The sequence below is a fragment of the Exophiala oligosperma genome, assembly GCF_000835515.1.
Source record: "Exophiala oligosperma strain CBS 72588 unplaced genomic scaffold supercont1.6, whole genome shotgun sequence".
Taxonomy (NCBI): Eukaryota; Fungi; Ascomycota; class Eurotiomycetes; order Chaetothyriales; family Herpotrichiellaceae; genus Exophiala; species Exophiala oligosperma.
In genome coordinates, this window is record NW_015622823.1 from 2374085 (window position 1) to 2394826 (window position 20742).

At 51.3% G+C, this 20742-nt stretch overlaps 7 protein-coding genes across 10 annotated transcripts; 2 read left to right on the forward strand and 5 right to left on the reverse strand.

The window, feature by feature from the left end:
• Positions 1-2335: 2335 nt before the first annotated feature.
• On the forward strand, positions 2336-6497 carry PV06_07253 (uncharacterized protein; the record flags this gene model as incomplete). Its single annotated transcript, XM_016408459.1, has 3 exons — positions 2336-3005; positions 3105-4249; positions 4351-6497. 3 exons carry the CDS (start codon positions 2336-2338, stop codon positions 6304-6306), a joined length of 3771 nt encoding a protein of 1256 aa, XP_016261939.1. The 3' UTR covers positions 6307-6497.
• PV06_07254 (uncharacterized protein) lies at positions 6195-9385 on the reverse strand. Its single transcript, XM_016408460.1, has one exon. It carries the CDS (start codon positions 9158-9160, stop codon positions 7385-7387), a length of 1776 nt encoding a protein of 591 aa, XP_016261940.1. The 5' UTR covers positions 9161-9385; the 3' UTR covers positions 6195-7384.
• An 87-nt stretch (positions 9386-9472) lies between these two features.
• On the forward strand, positions 9473-11710 carry PV06_07255 (uncharacterized protein). The gene has a single exon (XM_016408461.1). It carries the CDS (start codon positions 9950-9952, stop codon positions 11570-11572), a length of 1623 nt encoding a protein of 540 aa, XP_016261941.1. The 5' UTR covers positions 9473-9949; the 3' UTR covers positions 11573-11710.
• A 95-nt stretch (positions 11711-11805) lies between these two features.
• Positions 11806-12297, reverse strand: PV06_07256 (uncharacterized protein; the record flags this gene model as incomplete). The annotated part of the gene is made up of 1 exon (XM_016408462.1): positions 11806-12297. One exon carries the CDS (start codon positions 12295-12297, stop codon positions 11806-11808), a length of 492 nt encoding a protein of 163 aa, XP_016261942.1.
• A 198-nt stretch (positions 12298-12495) lies between these two features.
• Positions 12496-13206, reverse strand: PV06_07257 (uncharacterized protein; the record flags this gene model as incomplete). The annotated part of the gene is made up of 2 exons (XM_016408463.1): positions 12496-13020; positions 13078-13206. The coding sequence occupies 2 exons, from the start codon at positions 13204-13206 to the stop codon at positions 12496-12498; spliced, it is 654 nt and encodes a 217-aa protein (XP_016261943.1).
• A 255-nt stretch (positions 13207-13461) lies between these two features.
• On the reverse strand, positions 13462-15681 carry PV06_07258 (uncharacterized protein; the record flags this gene model as incomplete). Its single annotated transcript, XM_016408464.1, has 1 exon — positions 13462-15681. The coding sequence occupies one exon, from the start codon at positions 15679-15681 to the stop codon at positions 13462-13464; it is 2220 nt and encodes a 739-aa protein (XP_016261944.1).
• A 284-nt stretch (positions 15682-15965) lies between these two features.
• On the reverse strand, positions 15966-20494 carry PV06_07259. 4 transcript variants are annotated; one of them, XM_016408465.1, is made up of 4 exons: positions 19924-20494; positions 16730-19835; positions 16472-16597; positions 15966-16379 (listed from the first exon to the last, which is right to left on the reverse strand). In XM_016408465.1, the coding sequence occupies exons 1-4, from the start codon at positions 20076-20078 to the stop codon at positions 16371-16373; spliced, it is 3396 nt and encodes a 1131-aa protein (XP_016261945.1). In that variant the 5' UTR covers positions 20079-20494; the 3' UTR covers positions 15966-16370. The 4 variants fall into 4 exon arrangements, with proteins under 4 accessions (XP_016261945.1, XP_016261947.1, XP_016261946.1 ...); XM_016408467.1 differs by having other exon boundaries at positions 16472-19835; XM_016408466.1 differs by having other exon boundaries at positions 15966-19835.
• Between the last annotated feature and the right edge of the window lie 248 nt (positions 20495-20742).

Genomic DNA, 20742 nt, shown 5'->3' on the forward strand with positions numbered 1-20742 from the left:
GTCGTCGTCGTCGTCGTCGTCCTCGTCAAGGACAATGTATCATCTGAGTCATCATAAGATTCGCATGTTGTCGTCAGTCCTTCGGTACCCGGTATTTCTAGGCTGTCAAGATCATGGCATGCCGTGTCGTAGAAAAAGTATCCACTGTCGTGAGGCGCGGGAGGCAGCGACCTCAGTACGTCAGAAGTGTCGGTAGTCATGTAGCAGACATTGTCAGGGAAGGAGAAAAATATAGAATTGCAACCATCTTTTGATATGCAGTTCACAAGGCACGGACTCGGGTCGTCATAGCCAATGTCAAAATCAAGCAGGTCGCGGCGAGTTATTGATGACAGGACCGAGAAACTGTTCGCATAGGAGCAATCTACCTGTACCCCACAGACGCTTGCGGTAGAAGGTATGCCTGATGGAGAAGAGACGGGAATAGTTGAGAGCGCTGAAAACGTGGAAGTTATGGTAGTCGAGCTGCCCTCGGATGTTGTTATGGGAAGGATAGACCTTGTGGTATTTGTTGTCGCCTCTTCAGTGGGCACAGAACGCTTTTGGTATTCGCTTTCGGTTTCATGGTTGTATTGCGTGTTCAGGGGGTCACCACTGTTAACAATGTCTTGTAATAGTGCCACACAAAGAACTGCGGTGATGAAGAATGCAACTAGCACTGGCACCTTAGTCATAAATGGTCGATACTGCTTCCTCGTTCTGCTGGGCATTTCGGCACCTTGAAGCACATGGAATGAGATCTGCATGTTGATGACTTGTATGATGCGCAGGTGGCCAACAATGGGCTTCAGAGATGTCTCATTTGTCGACCAAGGTTGCGGATGGTTTGTTTATAAGGCCAGGTTCGCCCTGGTGGCAGAGGTGACACTCGGCGGACGCCATGAACAAATCCACAAGACATACAGCTGATTTCACGGCTTGGGAAATGCCGATAATTCTTCGTCACCACTTTGAATAGTGACATCCGGATTCGTCGGTATATCCAGGATTCAGAGCAATCACACAAGTTGTTTCCAGAGCACCGCTAGTGCTCACAATAACATTGGCAGATAAACACGAGATTCACCATCATGAGAGAATGCTCAATGGTCAAACCCTCGTATCTAGTCAGACTTATGCAGGCACCAGACTCCACATAAGGAGCCTTGCAGTAGAATCAAGGTATCTCGAGGTTGGTCTATCGAAGCGAGGGGAGCCGCTAGTTGCTCGAGGTGCAGATGAACATTGACACGGTTGGGCATCTAGGCGACCAGGTACAGACGCATGAGTCTTCAGGGGTGCATGAAGCAGGCTTATATCGATGCAATATATGCGCCACAACATGGTCTGGACCACAGCCCATCAGGCTGAGGGTTATCGTGGAGGTATCGTACATGTTTTGAGCCCCTGAGCTGATCTCGCAAGAACGTAGAGACAATTAGCTGCTGCTTAGGAAGTTCACAAGGTGTCAGTAATATACTTGTTCCGCAGTCTTGAAGGTGTAGCGCCGTGAAATAATACTTCCAAACATTGTTGTGTTTCCGTCAAGTGATGTTTGGCGACAAGCCTCATTAGCCTCATTCAGCCTTGCATCTCAAAAAGGAAAGGCCAGGCTTGGCAAGGCCACCTTTGGGTCAGGGGCAATAGATCTTGTAAGCTGCCCCCCTCAGCCTCATCGCTACACCATCATGTTAACTGATGCCACATTCGCGTCTATCGTATTTCTATCTTTAACACCTTGTGGCCAGGTACTGAGATTCGGATGCTTTAGTCTGGTTTGACTGTCATGCCAAGGGCTTAATTAGAGCAATACGAAAGCCTTTTCGTCTTCAAGTTCGCCAAATCCAATCATCTGAGACTCAGCACGCCACGCCAGCGACATTCATTGCAAACGACGCTTGCGGTACACCATAATGTACCTTCCGGCGAGACTGGAATAGTTGACTTTACGTGATCATCATGCTGGTCGACTCAATCTCACACTCCGGAGGTGTCTTCCTCGTTGCCCTGTTTGGCACGATATTGGTCAAAGACAAGACCTCAATTTGAGAATACGAGTATTTGCAGTGCCACATTGTCTCAGTGCAATGCAAGTATCAGCAGAAAATTCTTGCTATCTAGTACAGTAAGGACTGACATAAATGTTCACCTCTCTGCTTTTCACCCTGTCTTCCTCCTACCACCACCACTCCAAGGCTCCTTTAAAGCCTCCGTCATTCTTTTCGTGGCTAACAGTAGCTTTTCCCGGGAACTCTTCTCCTGTCTATCTTTTTCAGCCCATTCTTATATCGATTCTGCTGTCAATTGGGACATTTGAGTCAATCCAACAGCGCATCTCCTTAGTCTCTTCTCCACCATGAAGGTTTCTGCCCTTTCCCGGTCAACATGGCCGCTTCTGTTACTGGCTGCGGTAACTCAAGGTTTCTTCCCTTCTGACTGGCGTGAGGCTGCGTTCGGCAACTTTGGCGTTTCTCACGAGGAACAGACCAGACGAGCATTTAACCAAAAGGCCGCAGAATATTTCCCTTCCATCACTCATCTCACCACAAACATGATCAAGGCTCGGACTACTATTGCAGAAGCTAATATGGCCGTCGACAAGGATCAAGACCACTCAGCTCTGCACTTTGATGGAGAAAACTTCGAAGGCGGACAAACAAGACTTATACAACTGAAAAAAGATTGCATCGCAGCCCTCCAAGCCGGAGATGCTGATACCGCTCGGAAATCCCTCGGTGGTGCACTTCACTCTCTTCAAGACTTCTACGCTCATTCGAACTGGGTTGAACTAGGCCGCACGGATATCCTGAAGGACCTGGGGAAGGATGGTGTCGACGTTGATCATGCCGCCTTCGAGGAGACTACCTGCAACAGTTGCACTTCAAGTTTCATCAGTGAAGTCCTCTTTGGCTGCCACAATTGCGCAAGCAACACGAAGGGCTTCAACAAGCTTACGAGTGGATACTATTTCAATGAAGATTCTCCACCGAATGGTTCAGATATTCCTTCTTGGAAGTGCCACCATGGTCCGTTCTACCTAGTACCCATGATGCTCGGATTCACAGACTGACATGGGTATTTTGTTATAGGAGGTGCAACTGACTCGGAAAGCGGGGCTGCTCTAGGCATTATATACGCCGATGTGCTCCGGGATGTGCCCATGGGCATCAACAAGGACAGCCTCAATTGCTTCTTCTCGCCTCATTACTTTGCCCACACCTCGGCAGTCGAGCTCTCCGTCAAAGCGTCCGCCAAATATATCGATGACATATTCACCGACGGCGGTCTCAGTGACAAGGAAAAGAAACTCCTGTTTGGCGTGGGTACCACCATGGCTTTCGTCATTGACACGACTGGTAGCATGTCCGATATAATCGCCGCGGTTCAGGAGCAGAGCATCTCCATTGCATCGGCTCGACTTGGCACCCCGGATGAACCCATTGAGTACATCGTCGCGCCTTTCAACGATCCCTTCACCGGACCTGTGGCCACGGCCACCGACTTTGACAGTTTCGAAACCGGCATCAATTCTCTCTACGCCAGCGGCGGCGGAGATTGCCCGGAGCTCGCTCTGACCGGGATGCTTGACGCCATGGATGTCATGGACGGGCCGGCAAACCTTTTTGTCATGACTGATGCTTCCGCAAAAGACGCCGACCTGTCGTCTCAAGTCATAAGCACGGCTCTCGACAAACGCATCAACCTCCACATCTTCAAATTCGACAGCGGCTGTGATGATGAAGACACCTCGACAAAGAAACGAAGTCTCGCCAAACGAGTCGATTCGGCCTCGAATGAGGTGTATGGCCTGTTGGCTTCTTCCACCGGTGGCGCCTACTATTCACTTCCGCGCGACCAAGCCAGCAGCATATCCAACTCTCTGGACGTCCTGACGCTGAGCGAGGCCAATGCCATTTTCAGGATCTCAGACACATTTAACGGTACCAGCAGCGTATCGTACGTGTTGCCGGTGGACTCCATGATGAGTGAGTTCAGCGTCTCTCTACGAGGCGCGGGATTCACCATGAGCGTCATCCAACCGGATGGGTCCACTTTGGGTTCAAATTCGACCTCCGTCACGAGGACAACGGTGGCCGACGGCCAATTTCTAGATGTCCAGAACCCTGACTCTGGAGACTGGAAGGTTGTTATTGTTAGCACCAGCAGCAGTGGTGGTAGTTTTGAATGCGACGCCACGGGAGTCAGCCCTCTTCATTTCTCCGCTTTCGACTTTGTCGCCTTGGATGGTCGACCAGGACACACAGGCTACGTGAGTTTCTCTTCTTTTTTGGCCACCCGCCCCCAAGGCTCCTCCTCTACACTTTTATGACATCGACCCTCTACTAAACTGTTTGTTTGTGTGTCTCTCAGTACCCCATCGCCGGACAACCTGCTTACGACCATGCCGTGGCCGCGGTGGCTCGTATTGACGGATCGTTTTCCTCGGCTACATTCGATCTTCGAAGTCCTGGCAACAACCACGTGCTCGATGCGAACATGACTGCGGGTTCGGGTGAAGAAGGACAACCGGGTCCCGAGTCATTTTATGGAGAGATGAGCCTCATTTCTGGGGTTCTCTATGTTTATGCTTCGGGATTCGACGCGGCCGGTGCACCTTTTCTGAGGATGTTGTCGACAGTATTCACACCGATACTGAGCAATACGACCGTTACCGGATTCAACGATACGGATATTTTTGCTGGCTTGGGACCAAGTGATAATAACTCCTCGACATCGACATCGACATCCACGTCGATGACGACGACCAGCACACCTCCGACATACGTCAACACCACTTCGACCAGTCATTCAAGTACTAGATCGATAACAAATGTCACGACCACGAGCAGATTCAGTACGACAACATCACAGTGGTACAACCACTCCTCGACCGGCTCTTCGAGGGCAACAAGCCTGAATCATGATTGGTCGACATCAACAACATCGTCAACATTTGCTCGAACTTCATCTTTGTCGTTTGGTTCATCCACGTCCTGGCTTAGGGATACGTCGTCGTCGTCGTCGTCGTGGCATAACATCATGTCCTGGCCCCATACGGCCCCGGTTCCGACGTACTCTCCACACTCTGCCGCACCAGGTATTCGAATTCACAGTCAATATCTTACGGCAGGGGATGAGGTACCTTCTTTCACCACGTCTGTTTCGGTCACGCGGTGCCCCTTTGTACACACGAGTTATGACGAAGCCGGAAAGCCAAGCTACAGCACGACATTTTCAGCATCGACGGTGACCATTACCGGCGTCGTTCCATGTTGGACTTGCGTCGGGGCGAATTATCCTACACCAGGTGGCGGTTCCTCGACGACACTCGACAGTATGAATACCGGAAGCTTCGTATCATCCTACCCACACGCACATGTCGGTGGCGGCGACGCTACTACTTCTACTACTACTACTCATGGACACGACATAGAAGAAAGCAGCACGTCATGGACAGCCACCACGGCAGCAAGTGTTTCGGTCGTCGCCAGTAACATTGGCCTTGACGGTTCTCGGTTCAAACCCAGTTCTACTTTGACCGGGTCCGCGACGGACGGTGCTCCCAAGCCTTGGGCATCTCCTACCACTCAACGGATGGACAGGTCAAAGACAGCACAAACATCAACACCGAGTCAAGATGATGCCGATCCAGAGTCACCGACTTGGGTGGATTGGTTGAACGACCCGAAAGATACAGCTGGTTCGACGCCAGCCTCGGCAGACTGGTCGAACTGGATCGACTGGTCGGGGAGAGATACGACTTCATCGCCTATTGCCCTGACTGACACATTCCGTCCCGTTCCAGTAACACCAGACTGGACGGATGCAGAAGGGACACCTACCGCCATACCAACCGATACAGAGTCGAAATGGACAGACTGGTCAGCTGACGTGACTGGTACCGTTATCGGTACCTCTGGTCCCAAACCAACCTGGACAGACTGGTCTGGAGATGATATTGGTACATGGCCTTCGGGTGTCGGCGGCACCACTCTCTCTCTGGTCTCGTCTCCCACCACCGTTGATGCTACTCCTCTATCAACTTCAACCACTTACCATGATTTTGCTGGTGCTGGTGGTGGATCAGATTCGTACGCAGCACCTACAATCTCGACGCATGTTCCTTTTTCTTCTTCTTCTTCTTCTTCTTCTTCTTCTTTTTCTTCTTCGCCGCCGCCGCCGCAAGGTACTGACACTGACGGTACAAGTCCGACGTCGCAATACACAGGCGGAGGGGTTTCATCTCTTGTTCGTAAAGCCCACTCGGCCACGAAACTGTGGTCACTTGTGTTTGTCATCATGATGGGACCCTTGCATAGGTTTTGATTGTCATGTGGGGGTATAGTCAGACGGACAGACGGACAGACATTCCGAGATGGTGATTGGAATGGATTACATGTATCTCCTCTGGATGGATCATGAACAAGTTGTAACTGATTTGGCTATTATGCAAATTTTGGAAATGTTGCAGTATTATATGTACACTTGTAAGAAGGATCCGGACAGGACAAGCCAGACCGGAAGTTTTCTCTTCTCGGGGATGATATTTATCAAATCCTACTTGATTTTCTCCCTTTCTACACACCCGAAGGGGGAAAATCCCTCATATGCAAAACATCTTGCTCAAACCACCACCACTTTTCTTTCTTCCCCTTTTCTGATTCAGAGTGAGAAGAGGGCGTCTTTTCTCTTCTGTCGGAGGAAGCCAAAAAGAGAAAGCCGGACAGACGTGAGCCAAAAGTTGTCGACGTTGTTGACTTGAAGGAGTATAAAAAAGGTTGAACGATGTGAATGGATGTTGGGAGAAGTCGTTTCCACCTTGGGATTCATCTAGTTATTCATCTGTGTGTCTTCGTGTAAGCTAAAGAAGAGGTTCGGAAAGCAAAGCTACCAGGTTTGCTCTCTCTATAACCTGCGCATCCCAGGCGATATGACCCCGGCGAAATGCGGGATATAATATATACAAAGCAATCGAGTCCTTCATTGATCATTTGACATGCTTCTGATGAGTCGCCACAGTGCAAACCATGTATTTGTACAGAAAGCGATTCTTTGCGGGCATCATTTTGACGCCGAACAACCATAAAGCTCAACACAACCGTGTGCTCCGATGCTTTCTTATATTTCCATTATCGAACAAGTGTCGACAGCTTGGGTGCAATGCTTCAAACCTCAGAGGCCTCTTCGTAGGCAACCACTGGGGACCTTTGGAAAGTGTATTCCCACGGCTTTGGTCGATATGCGACTTGCATGGCGCGTGATCTATTATATGTCGAAAGATTCTGACTTGACGAAGCCTGCTTTCCCAAGGGGAATTGGCCTTATTGGATAAACCGTAGTTGATAAGGTTGTTGGATGATTTAAAAGTGCAATCACGTTAGATGCTGTCCATGTAAACCAATCTTCAGTCACTGTTTCTGTTCACAATCTGGACGCCACTCATGCCACCAGTCTTCAGTCCTTCACTACGTTTCCTCACATCCTCCATCTCAGCAAGCATAACATCATTAAACTCTTCTGGACTGTCCAGATAAACATGATGGCCAGCTTTCTTGATAATCACCACCTTGGCACCACCTTGGTCTTCGGCCACTTCGTCCTTCGACTTTCCTTTCAGGACTCGCTCACGTTCAGCATCGATCTTTTTCTTAGCAGCGTAACCACCCTTGACATCCATCCAGTCGTTCTCACCGTACATAAGCACGACCGGTAGACCCTTTTCGAAGGTTGATTCGGCTGGAGATTCGGTTTGAAGAGGTTGCCGACCAAGTCCGTGTATCCGTCGAATCAACGGACTTCTGGCGAAAGCACCAGGTGCCAGAATGTATGCCAGAGCGTATTCTCCACTCCCCCGGAGCCGAAACAAGCTGTAGCTGTAGTCGTGCAGCGCAAGGGCCTCCTCATATGGAAGATGCGAGAAACGTCGACTCGTCCAGCCTGAGACCAATCGTGGACCGAATGGGCCAGTCCACCGGACGAAACTGAAGGGGGAAATGTTGGCGTCCCAAAGATATGTTAGCCACCTGGGATACGGCCGCCTCGGAGGCGTGGCTCCTCCTGTCTGATCTGCCGGAAGACGGTTCGGGGTGGGCTTTTGCTGAGCCTGCTCTGCTTTTTGACGAGCGTTCAGGAAATTGTTGTTGTCCTTGCTTGCTGTGCTTTCAGTTTCCTGATCTTGGGTGAATTCGCTCTGGAAGGTCGACTCAGATGGTTCGGGCATCGCCGCGTGGGTGGCATAGGGATCTTCCGGAATACCGACAGGCGAAGCAAGGATAAGTTTGTTCAGTCGTCCCGGGTACTTGAGCGCATAACATACGGCCATATAGCCACCCATCGAATGACCGACCAGAGTCATTTTTTCGATGTTGCGCTTCACCCGCCACTCTTCCAGCGAGTCAATGAACCAGTTCTCTGCTTCTGTTATTTGTTCCTCGCGCGTCTTGGCCTTGATCTTGAACGGTGGTCTCGACGATCGACCCATTCCCAGCATGTCTAGCGCGTACAATTGCCATCCTTTGGCCCTGGATAATGCTTCGAAGTTCTTGTAGAAAAATCCCAAGCCAGCTCCATAACCATGTAATATGACCAGGTTTTGGTCGACTTCTTCGCCAGTTCGTTCCACGGAGAACTCGTTCAGGGCTCGATTCTTGCCTGACAAAGTGACCATGCGCGAATACCACGTCCGAGGGCCGTAGGGGTCTGTGATGGAATTGGTTGTGATGGGCGCTGCTTTCGCCGAGGGTGACGTGTCGACTACAGACAAGGTCGACGGGTTTTGCGACGGAGGTTCCGAGCCCGTTTGGGTGTGTGTGGGAGGTGTTTGTAGGTAAGGGATGTAGGACAGGACCTTGTGTTCTGCGTGGGCGGCGGGAATATTGCTCCACCACTGACTGAAGCCTTCTTTGTACCCGAGAGGAAACAGGTTCTCAAATCGGCTCCGGCGAGGGTTTTCTGCATTGGCTCGTTGTCTGGCCAGAGGACTCTGCTGGCCACGGCCTTGTAGCTCACCGTCGGAGTCGGCAGCGTCCGCCGACATGGTGGGCGGACGGTGAGCAGTGGGAGGAAGGTTCTCGGACTCGTTCAGAGTAAAGGTAGATTGTTGACGGAAAGGAGGAGGCCGCAGAGGAGTGGGAGATCTAGAAGTTGCCTCGAGGAGGGTGGAAGGCAAAGTTCGTCTCATACAAGAAGAAATGTGTTGGGACGACAAAAGGACGATTTTATACTGGGTAATATTGGTTCAGGTTCAAGGTCAGGGGAGTTTGGGATAGAAGCCAGGCAGCACAATTCGAAGGGAACTAAATTAGCGACAGTAATAAGTGAGTGATATCGTAATAGACTGTGAAAGGAGAGAGATAGAGAGCGTGAAGAAACGATGGTGGCTTGAATTCGGAAAGATTCAAGTCCGTCCCTCGTTTTACCGAGAAACGCGCAGTCGATGGATGTCATTGATTTTCTTCCTTTCTGCATCATTTTCGGACTTTACGTTCTTCTTCATAAGTCCATCATCCATCGTCATTCTGTGTATAGCCTTGCATGAAGTGAGATTTACGGAGTCCAATATTTTATTACAGCTGCCTGTTGTTTATTAGCCCTTGCATAGGTTACCTACCTAGTCACCCGAAACGGAACATCACCGATTGATACCTGTCTGTTCGTTACCTGCGCAGTTTCAAACCTCAGCCTCGTCATCCCACTTACTCACCCACTACCTTATCCACCCATTACGCAAAGCGTCGACGACTACATACCTTTCAAGTCGAGAATACTACAAATCGGCAATACTACGACTACAAGACATAAGACGTGTCTCATCATTCTTCGTCCGGCGCGTGCATTAACACCACCACAACCGAGCGAACCCACCTCCATGTCTCTACCTTGATCCACCCATCACCACCACCACCACCTCTCCGGTCTTCTTCTTCTTCTTCCTCTTGGGCTTGGCTACAACGAATTCCTACTTCGAAAGATGCCCAGTGAAAAGACCCTCAACCAACTGGTCAAGGGCGCACCGACCGCCGAGGTCAAACCTCCTCCGACACCTCCACTCCCACACCTCGACTCGACCACCGACCCGACCCTCGCGACACTCCCTTCCTCGCCTCCTCAGATCTACCTCAACCTGTTGATACTCGAAACGTCCCTCCGCGCGCAATACCTCCACCTGGTATCCCGGCGGCGGCTCAACACTTTCTTCTTGTTGTTGCTGGCCCTCTGGAACGTCGGTTTCACTTACGCGCTTTTCCTCCGCCCCCGCGAAGATGGCACCGGCCGGGGGGGTTCGGTGTACTGGATGGTCGAGACGACGCAAAAGCTCGCCCTCATAACCGGTATAGTGACCGTCCTCCTCGTCCACGCCACGGGTCAATGGGATAGAGGAGTCCGCTGGCCTCGCAAATGGCTGGGCACGACCAACCGGGGTCTACGAGGCTTCAACCTTCGCGTGGTCATAATCCGCGACAAGCTCTGGCGTGAAATGTTGGGCCACATGTCATTCTTGTTGCCCTATGGTTTGTGGCGCGGCGAATCCGGTGGCGGCGGGGACTGGCACTTGGTCGAACACGAAGATGGGACCACGGCAGAAGAAGACCTGGCTCCGGGCGGTGACGGCGTCATGCTTCTTCTCCTCCCCAAAAGTTTCAGCCCCGAGTTCCGCGAGAATTGGGAGTCCTACAGGACCGAATACTGGGAAAAGGAAAACGAGAGGAGGTCGCACATGCGAAAGAAGTTGGACGTCCAACGCCGCACCCGCGCAAAGGACGAAGGTGGATGGAAATGGTGGACGGGAGCGTGGAGGTTGGCGTCACAACATCGACACGGAGGTCGGCATCATCACGACCTAGAAAAGCATCCTCACCATCCCACCCACCACCAATCGACCACGTCAAGACACGGATCGGTCACGGCTTCGATGGGAAGTACCGGTGGTCGTCGTCGAACAGGTGCCGTCTTGGATTCGGACAACAATCCTCTCTCGGGTGCGAGGGGAAGCCGGTCTCGTCAATCCTCGAGATCTTCAACACCACACCTCGACACTTTGGAGTCGTCCTCGACCGGTGGTGGTGGACCGTTACTCTCTTCCGAGCGCGTCCGTCGTGGGAGCAGTGTGAGTAGCACTGCCAGTGGATCTCACCGTCGCAACAACAAACATCGTTCCGGCACCACTGGAGAAAAGGACAGAAGGGACGGTTCGGGCTTGAGTCCCTTGACGGTTCATACGGCGACGACGACGACCATGACGACTGCACCACAGATGGAGGATGAAAGAGAAGAGAGGAGGAGAAGGAGAAGGGAAAGGGAGGCGGCGAGAGAGAAGAGACTCGCCCTCTCGGGGGAGAATGACGCAAACGAAGCGAGTGCGAGCAGTAGTGTGCCGACGACGCCCAAGTTCGACGACACTTTTGATCACGTCAGCACCGGCATCAAGACTGAGAATGACCGTGCCACCACCACAGGTCCGGGCCCAGGTCTGGGTCTAGGTATAAATACTCGTGCCAACAGGACCAAAACGAAAATCAAAACGGAGGAAGAAGAAGGAGGACCTGGGCGAGAAGGATCCTCGTCAACAATGCAGGAAGGATTAGATATCTAGGTAGCCATCAAAGATGCTTGGGCAGTCAATGGTCAATTTTCAGTCGATCTGATCGAAAACAATTCTACGTCAAACCAAACCAAGCCAAACTCAGACATTTATTCAAGGCAAAACAATCAACAATGATCTTTGCACTCATCCTCATACTCATACTCATTATATACTCTTTGCAACGTCCTATACTTGTGTTCCAGGTCTTCCAGCACAAGTTGTAGTCCCCAGTAGAGCAAGTCTCAAGATATACTCAACGATCTTCCAGCCCCGTCCTCCTCCCCTCCCCCCGTCTTGTCCTTTCCCGACCGCGGGAACCGGCGCTCGGCCCCATAAAAGGCTCTTTCTACACGCTCTGCCGCCGCTCTTCCTCGTCCTCGTAGTGTCGAAAACGTACCAGTCGTGTCATTCTTGCCGGGCAATCCACTTGTCGCGACAGCTTGAGACACACTCTCGGCGACCCGAGAAGACCCCAAACCGCTGCTGCCAGCAGACTCTGCTACACTTCCAGTGGAACTCAATGGAGTGTTCCGAAACCCCATCTCTTCATCATCAAGCCTGCTCCTTCTCCTCAACTCGCTTTGGCGGTCTTCTCCTCCTCCTCCTTCAAAACCATGAGACGATTCAACCGTCCCGTCCATGATTCCATCGGGACCAGATCTGTGAGGTGCCGTAGCTGGTGGTGGTAATGTCTCCTTGGACCTCGCAATTCTTGATTCCATTTCCTTCTTCATCTTCTGGCCAAGTCTAGGTATACAGTTGGTTTCGTGCGACCACAGCCCACGGTATACCGATCGATAACCCAACAATGCAGACGCAACCCCGATCCCTGCGCCGAATATACAGTCGAACGCAAAATGATGGTGGGCAAGGTACAGGGTTGCCGACATGTACGTCGCAAAGATGATGGGAACAAACACAAACATCATCCGCTAGAATCCCATGCTTGAATCGATCCTCGGATCTCCGATTTTCAGATGAGTGTAAAGGTAGATTGCGAGAAACCCTAGACCGGCAAAAGCCACCACAGAGTGTCCGGACGGAAAAGTCTGCAGAGCATAGTTGGTTCTGCCTTGGTCCTTGCCCCGGCAAATGGCCGACGTGTACAGATTGGCGCCTGGACCGAGGCCGTAATGTAAAGAAATGGGCTTGCAAACGTCAATGAAGTGTGGCCTGGGACCTCCAATGAATTTTTTCAGTACAACCTGGAACAATGTGCCGACAGTGAGGGCATACGAAAGGCCCTTGATGGCTGCAGTTGCGTCGGCAAAAGACCGAAACCATATTTGAGCGATGATGACGACGGCCATGGGGATCAACGAGGCGACGAGACCAGCGACGAGGCTAGAAAATATTGGCTTTTGGTACGGGTATGCGAGGTGATGGTTGTAGACCCGGCCATATTCGACATCATAGACTCGAATCAATATCGGTGGTCGATAGGGGATCGAGTAGATCTGAGGAGAGGGATGTCAGTGTCATCTTGTAGCATTGCAGAAAAAGAACAGACACACGGCCAAGGTTAGACCTGACACTAGAATCAATAGAAGTGTGTCGCTCCACGAGTCTCTGGCAAATAATTTGAGGTTTCGTAGGAATCGAGACCGTGCAAAGGTTCTGCGGATGACCGACAGGCCAGGCATTGTTGACAAGTCGATAAAGGTATTCTTGCTATGATATAGTGAACTGAATATGAGCTCGATGTGAGTCTGGGTGAAGGTGAAGAATTGGCCAAATGTGTTATTGGTACGATGTTCAGTCACGATTTCCCTGGTCGAGGCACAATGTTGATCTGTCGGGAAGGTACATCTACCGTGAAGCTGAGAAGAATCGTCGTGGATTCTCGTTTTCGGGTAGCCGGTCCTTCAGTCATGTGTGTGAGTGTCGAGATGCTTCTCTCACGACGCCGCCCTCGCCGTCGCCTCCTCGGCGAGACACCTCTCGCACCTGCAATCACCTCCCAATACACCCTGCAACCTAGCTCGTCTCTCCCTGTGATCCTTCTCTTGAACATCCGTGTAATGATTCCAAATCTCCTCCCCGGCCTTGATCCCCTTCCACTCCGTTTCCGTGTCTGTCGCATCCATGTCCCTCCACGCCCGTTCTTGCACGGCTGTCAAGTTCCTCACCCCCGAACTCTTCCACGTGACGTTGGGGTTGCAACTGTGATTCGCCAAACACCACAACGGATGCACGGCGGCCACCTCGGGCTTGCCGGTCCAGGTACTCTGCTGCGCATCGGCGACCCCTCTGAACTTTGCAAACAACGTCTGGACGATCCACCAATCGTACCTTTCCAACCAGTGCTTGCTGTACGGACGACAACCCTCGCGCGAATGCATCAACACCTCGAACCACTGGAGCGGCAACTCGACATGATGCCTGACACTGTAAGGGAGTGTCCAGGGTGTAGTTTGACCTGATTTGCTGTCCGACGTCGCATCACCACCCGTCCCAAAAAGCGCCGGACTAAAATCACCCCAGAGATACTTGATCTCGAATAGATCCAGTGGATGTTTAGCTTGTGTTTCTGCCGTCTGCATCGTCCTGGACAACAACAAGAAATACAAATCCCATTCGGGGGTTGTCGAGCTTTCTGCCCTTCCGAGAGTATGTATATCCTCGTTACCACTCGACCCTGGACAGAATGGAGTCTCGGCAGGTGGATAACCTTCGTCATTTTCCTCGTCGTTTACGTTTTGTCTGTGGTAGTTTCGGGTCGCTAGGTCATGACACTCGTCCGAACAGAATGGAAGATTACACCCGTCACAATACCGTCTTTGGTCATGTGGTATGGTTTCCATATCCGCAGCGCAGGCGTCACATAGAGCTTCCCCGTGAGGTCGTATGGCTGTGATGGTCGATCTTTCTTGGAGTATTGTCGAGTTGGGACTGAGATCTTTTTTAGCGTAAAGACCCAATTGTGATGATCCTTCTGCTTTTGTTGTCGAGTCGCCGTTTGTAGTTGTTGTTGCTGAACTACCATTCGTGTTTGTTGTCGATCTATGAGATCCAACATCGTTCGTCTCGTTTGTCTCATTCGTCTCAGTCGTCAATAGATTGGGCAGGACTGAAATTTCCACTTCCAGATCAGGAGCCACCTCTTTCAACCTGGCATTAATCTCCCCTAGACTCTCCTTGCTCATTCGATCCGGTTCCATCTCATTCCAAGGATACACGACCCTTTGGCTTGATCCAAACATTTTTGTCTTGTCTCCATTTCTTCGTACGTCACTGACTGCCTTTCGAAACCTATCACCTTCGCCTTGACAAACCGACCAGAAATTACAAAAATCACTGACCATTGTATCTGGCTTCGTTGTTGAGCTTGAGTTTGAACTTGAGCTTTCAACGGCGGTAGTGACTTCTGCATTGCCATCCTCGTGTGTGTTTGTTGTTGCAGTCTCACCGTCACTGACGTGTAAACAACCCTTGATGGTTACCAATTCATCAATCCAAACTTTCGATTGATATTGACATCCCAACAATAATGCTGCTCGAGATAATAATATCAAACTATGATATTTGTGTTTCAAGACTAAGTCTTTCTGGTCGTCGGTCAACGGTTCGTCATCATCATCGTCGTCGTCGTCGTCCTCCTCCTCCTCCTCATCTTCACCCTCATCGTCGGTCCCATGTTCGGTGTTTGTGTCAGTAGTGTCGATCCTAGGCGGCCACCTCTCTCCGGATTCTGTGACCGGTTCAAGATCCGAAACATGCCCACCTTCCAGAACGACCTCACAAAGAGTGTAAGAAACATAGGCATCAGCTAAAGCGAGTTCACTGTACCCCAACGCTTCATAGACCTCGGCCCTCTGCAAGATCAAGTTCGGACACAGTCCGTCATCCAGTTGTGCCATTTTCCGGGTGAGACCATGACGAGCCAATAACAAACTTGCATGTTGTAGAGGTCGAGTGGGTAGGGCCCTAATTTCTCTCAACGTTTGTATGGGTGTGTTGTAGTCGTCGTCGTCGTCCTCATTATCCTCATTATCAACATCATCGTTACGGTCCAATCCCTTGACAAAATTCATAATATCCTCGGTAACCTCTCCGTCCATACATAATTGATCAAACATTCTTCCTAGATAGGATGGTAACTTTCCCATAGTTTTCATTTTCTTTTTTCACTCTGTAATAGATGATGGATAGGAATGCAAAGGGGAGGAGTGTGTGTCCAGAGCGGGAAGAGAACAGAGAGACGAAAAAGAGAGACAGTAGGTGTTTAGAGCTACATTCCTCACACTCTTGTGGTTCAGATGTCAACTATTTTTGGTATCGAAAAAAAAGTCTCATGATCATGATGTAAATATTTCATTCCCCCAAGTAAATGGTACGGCTAAACATCGGATACCGACGAGAAGCTGAAAACAAATAAATTCATGAGGATATGATCTCTCTTCGATGTTTGAATTACCTGTTGATGGGACCTTTTGCTACAATCTGGCAAAGTTTATGATGCCATAGTGAGACAAATGAGGTGAAGTAGAGTGTCCACCATTTCAACCAGAGATCGGTAAGATATACACAACACCAACAGATATATATCTCAAATTCATTCATTCATTACATGGATTGGTATGTCCCCTTGACGCCAAAGGAAATTCACGTCGTGATAATATGTATTTTCATCCTCGTCAATTCATACAACAATGTCTCAGGATTCTCATAGACAAAATCCCCCCAAGAGTGCTGATTGATACCTCCAGTCCGGTCCAGTCCAATCCTTTTGTATCACCCACTCACCATTGTAGATGAAAACAATTGTTTTTTGTTTACTTGCTCCATGTAAATGCTTCGTGTAAGCTCACATAACCTAGCCACAGTATAAATCAGCCAACCTGAAGCATATCATACAGATCAACAGATGGGCACCATCAGGCCCTTAGGAATAGAAACCGTACTCACCTCACAATTATCATCCACGGCATTCCTAGCTTCCTCTTGACCACCGAGCTGTTCCACTAGTTGTCCCACAATAATGTCAAGTTCACCTTGTTGAATTGCCAAAGCAACTCTGTTCATCATAGACTCCTGCACGAACCCCAAGACACACACAGAGAGACAAAAAGTCAGTACAGCCCCGGGTCAAGTCAAAGCAAATCAAATCAGATGTACCCCGGCCAGGAACCATGACCTGACCAGTAGCTGTTCCATGGTACCTACCGTGACAAATGTATCGCCGCCACCCTGCCTTCGCGCCGCGTCGTTTTGACTGGTGATGGCGTATTCGTTTTGCAATGCCCTCCGGCTCTCCAACCCTCCGTTGGCCGACGACGTCCCATTCCTCGCCGCCGTGGGCTCTTCTTCGTCCTCGTCCTCGTCCCCATCTTCAATCAGACCATACCGCATACGCCTAAATCTTTGCCGGGGCCCAAACCGCAACGAAGGGTGTTCAACCCCGCTTGGGTTGGCTACGTCGATCCCATGGGCGGCATCGTATCGTTCTCGGCTGTCACCTCCATTCCCAAATATCTTCACCGTACTATCGATGCCGCTGACAGCGAGAATAGGCTCATAGGGATGTCCTTGGATCACGTTGACCACTTCGCCATCGCCTTTGAGGATGTTCATAATCTTGCACGTCTTGCGATCCCAGATGAAAAAGTTTCCATCGTCCGATCCACTGACGACATACTCATCATTGAGCCCGTAGTAGTTAACATCCTTCACCGTTCGCGCGTTACAATGACCCTTATAGGCCTTGGAATGGGATGAATATGGAACGTGGAGGTTGACCGAGGCACGCTCGCGAGGTCCTCGTCTGAAGCCGGCTCGACGACGGAACAAGATACGTTCTATAGCGTATGCGCCTGCATCGTCATCGTCATCGTCCTCGTCATCGTGATCAGAATCAGACTGATCATCCTCATTGTCGTCCTCGTCTTCATCTTCATCTTCCTCCTCGTCCGCGTTGGCATCTTCGACTTCAACTGCAGGATTCATGTCTATTTCGATATCTGACCGGTCCGACCCTTCAGTCGTGCCACGTACCGTTTCTGGAGATTCCGCAGAGGAGCCGGATGCCTGCTGCTGGGTGGCGAGATTGAGACCAGTAACCACATCGAGAGATTCCACGCTGCGGTCTGCTTCATCAGGATCAACATCTTCTTGTGATCTTTCGTTGTCCGAGTCTGGAACGACATGGGATCGTATGCCTCCAAAGGCTCGATTGACAAAGTCAAAGTTGATGCCTTCGCCGGCACGCATCAGTAATGATCGGCCTACCTTGACCCCCCAGAACCTCGCAGCTGCTCCCTTGTCCATGATGCGAGTGATGCGTTCAGTGGCGTCACTGGGAGCAGACATTCCTTGGTTGAACTCAAGCTTGATGTTCGTCAATGCTCCGATAAAAGCTTGCACGGCGGATACTTGACTCGGGAAGATCAAACGTCTGTCGTCGCGTTCAAATCGATTGGCGTCAATATCTACCACGGGAACGTCGTCTTCTGCGAGTTCCAGGAAATAGGTTTCGAGCTTCGGCACACAGGTCTCTACGGTATCATCGTCGTCGAGCGGAAATCGACGGCTTTCGTTACTAACATGAGCCGGTCTCTTGAATTCTCGCAGCACAGCTTCTCGGCCTCCGTCGATCCAAAGAAGGATGGCCTTGAGGAAATCATAACAGAACTGAGAGCCCTTGCCAATGTTCTTACCTTCGTGAGCGGGAGGCTTAACCGCACTGAATCGCGCAAGGCGAACATCAGGGGCCGAACTCAGACTTTGTAGACGACCACCCATGCTGCGTGCCAGGCAGCCTGCTCCCTGAACTAACCTCCACGCTGCTTCCCGATTGTACCGAAGGGTGTTTTGGAACATCACATCCTCCTCACTTGGATTCACGGGATAAGACCATGTCCGGATGATTTCATCCATCTGTGGAAGCAAGCCAGCACATAGACCCAGGACGGCGGTAAACGACGCAGTGTGAGGTGTCAGCTCGGAAGTATTTTCCATGACGGCGGCCACCTCCTCACTCAGGGTAGCAGAGAAATCGAACAAGGTCTTGCGAAGTTGAACCAAAGATCTCGCAACTTGCTCTGCCACTTGTTGGGCTTCTGTTAGCAGGAACTCATGGGGCGAAGCGGATTCGACAGATTCTTCACGCGGTATTGATATCACTTCGGAGTCCCCGTCACTGTACCTAGCCAAAAGGGCAGTGCGGCCTTCTTCTTGCCTGTCGTCTGGAACTCTCCGAAGACGTCGGCTGGCGCTGGCCGCTTCTGCCAAACTGGTCGAAGAGCCATCGCCTCTGGCTCTCTTTCTCTTACGTTCAGACCGGTTTCGCAGCCGAGCGGCCTGAAACGCCCTGTCAGCTCTGCTCTCGGCTTCCCTGGCGTCTGGAGACTTGACAATGTCGAAACTGTAGACGTGGTCGCCGGACCAGGAAGCTATCATCTCATTCGGGTTTGCGTTGCTGATTTTGCAGGCCGTGATATGACCATGATCAGTGAGACCCATTTTCCGTCTGTTGTTGGGTGCGAATCGCCTCACACATCGCGTCGCTCCGGCCATCGATTCGTCTTCGTGAGTGCCCACCACAGGCTTCTGGGCAGAAGAAGCAGGGCGACCTTTCTCCGCCTCGAGATCACGGCCGAGCATACGTCGGTCATGCAGGAAGCAATGGAGATGGGCCCCGCCAAGGGCAATATACTGTGGTTGACTGGGCGCGCAGGAGATGGTGTTCAAGTCCAACCCATATTTCTTGTACGAGATCAGTGGTGGAGGACATCCATCTCCTGTCACCAGGGCTCCCTCGCCACGATACCGACCATAGCCGCTTCCTCCACGAGGACGAGGATACGCCGAAGAAGGTTGGCGGAGATCCCACTGGCGTACCTCGCCGTCTTCGGAGCAAGTCAGGAACAGGTGAGGGCTGGACTCGGTCACGATCCGCTTGACCCGGTCGGCGTGGCTTCGGTACACGCGAGCATTGGTGTTGGACTCGTTCAACCATCGTGCGTTCCGAAAGAAGGCGTTGACCCTCCGGCTTCTTGTGCTCGTGGAATGGCCCTGATCCGTCGTGGGCCCTCGAGCCACGCCTGCGTATTCCAGGTCAAACACCCGGACCTCCGAGTCTCCGGCGCAAGATACTACCGTCCGATCGCTCGAGTGTGGCATGAACTTGACGGAGAAGATGTTGGCTACGTGACCCGTGTGAACGCTCGTGTTCAAGGAAAAGGGTTTGGAATCGGATGCAGGGTTGTAGCCCCAGATGTTCAGATAGGTATCGTCCGAGCCCGAGGCCAGTAAGCTTCCACTTGTAGACCAACTAGGGAGAGTAGTCAGCTAGGTGAAGAATTACGTGGGCAAGACACGATTGGGCCATGTGTGTGCGCGTGTGTGTATGGACTCCGTACCTCAAGGCGTTGACGCATCCGGTGTGTGCGCCCAACTCGTTGACAATGTCTAAATCCTCGACCCAAGATTTGTCGCCGTACAGGGATTTTACCGTCCGACTTCCCCCTGCGGCCCCGATTCTGTATCGCAGTAGCTTCCCGTCAACCTTGTCCATTATGGCGGGCGAGGCGAGGTAAGCGGCGTGGTGCGTTCAGCAATGCACTGGCCGTCGGATCGGCATCCGGCCAGCTCAGCACCATCGACGAGATCAGAGGTTGTCGGAATGCGGTGAAGCGGCCGTAGCGGTGGATACAATAGGTAGAGCGGGAAGTGAAACTTAGTATCGGTTCGAGTTCGAAGAGAGGAGGAGGCTATCGAGATGGAGGATGTAGACTAGTAGACGCATGTGTGGCAACTCGCACCGGTGGCAATCCAACAAAGAGACTGAGGGCCTAGGGCGGCGAGGGATAAGCTGAGCAAGAGACGGGTGTCGGTGATGAGTGGATGACTGTAGAATGTAGAGTTCTTTGCAAACAATTCAATGAATTATGAGATGATTGATGAGATGAGGTGGTGATTGTTGCTGATGTGGTGCGGCAAGATGGTGTCACTACGACATACGGATACGGACGAGTGTAATTCAATTGCCCGCACAGACCCGGGGAGGGCCCAGGAGGGACCAGAGGGATTAGAGGGGTTTCCATCCGTTCATCCATCCATCTTAGATGCACAGTATCCGTATCTCGCTCGCTCTCTCCGCCATGGGTAATGAGGCTACAATGGTTGCTTATGGGGTCGCCATCTCGATCCGACCTTTCTACGGAGTACGGCTATGCAGG

Excerpts from the sequence above, each read along its gene's own strand:
- PV06_07255 (XM_016408461.1), top strand. The coding sequence starts at position 9,950 with ATGCCCAGTGAAAAGACCCTCAACCAACTGGTCAAGGGCGCACCGACC.
- PV06_07259 (XM_016408465.1), bottom strand. The coding sequence starts at position 20,078 with ATGGACAAGGTTGACGGGAAGCTACTGCGATACAGAATCGGGGCCGCA. Across the intron at positions 19,836-19,923 it reads GGATGCGTCAACGCCTTGAG|TTGGTCTACAAGTGGAAGCT; the intron begins GTACGGAGTCCA and ends TACTCTCCCTAG. Across the intron at positions 16,598-16,729 it reads GCGGCGATACATTTGTCACG|GAGTCTATGATGAACAGAGT; the intron begins GTAGGTACCATG and ends GGGTTCGTGCAG.
- PV06_07254 (XM_016408460.1), bottom strand. The coding sequence starts at position 9,160 with ATGAGACGAACTTTGCCTTCCACCCTCCTCGAGGCAACTTCTAGATCT.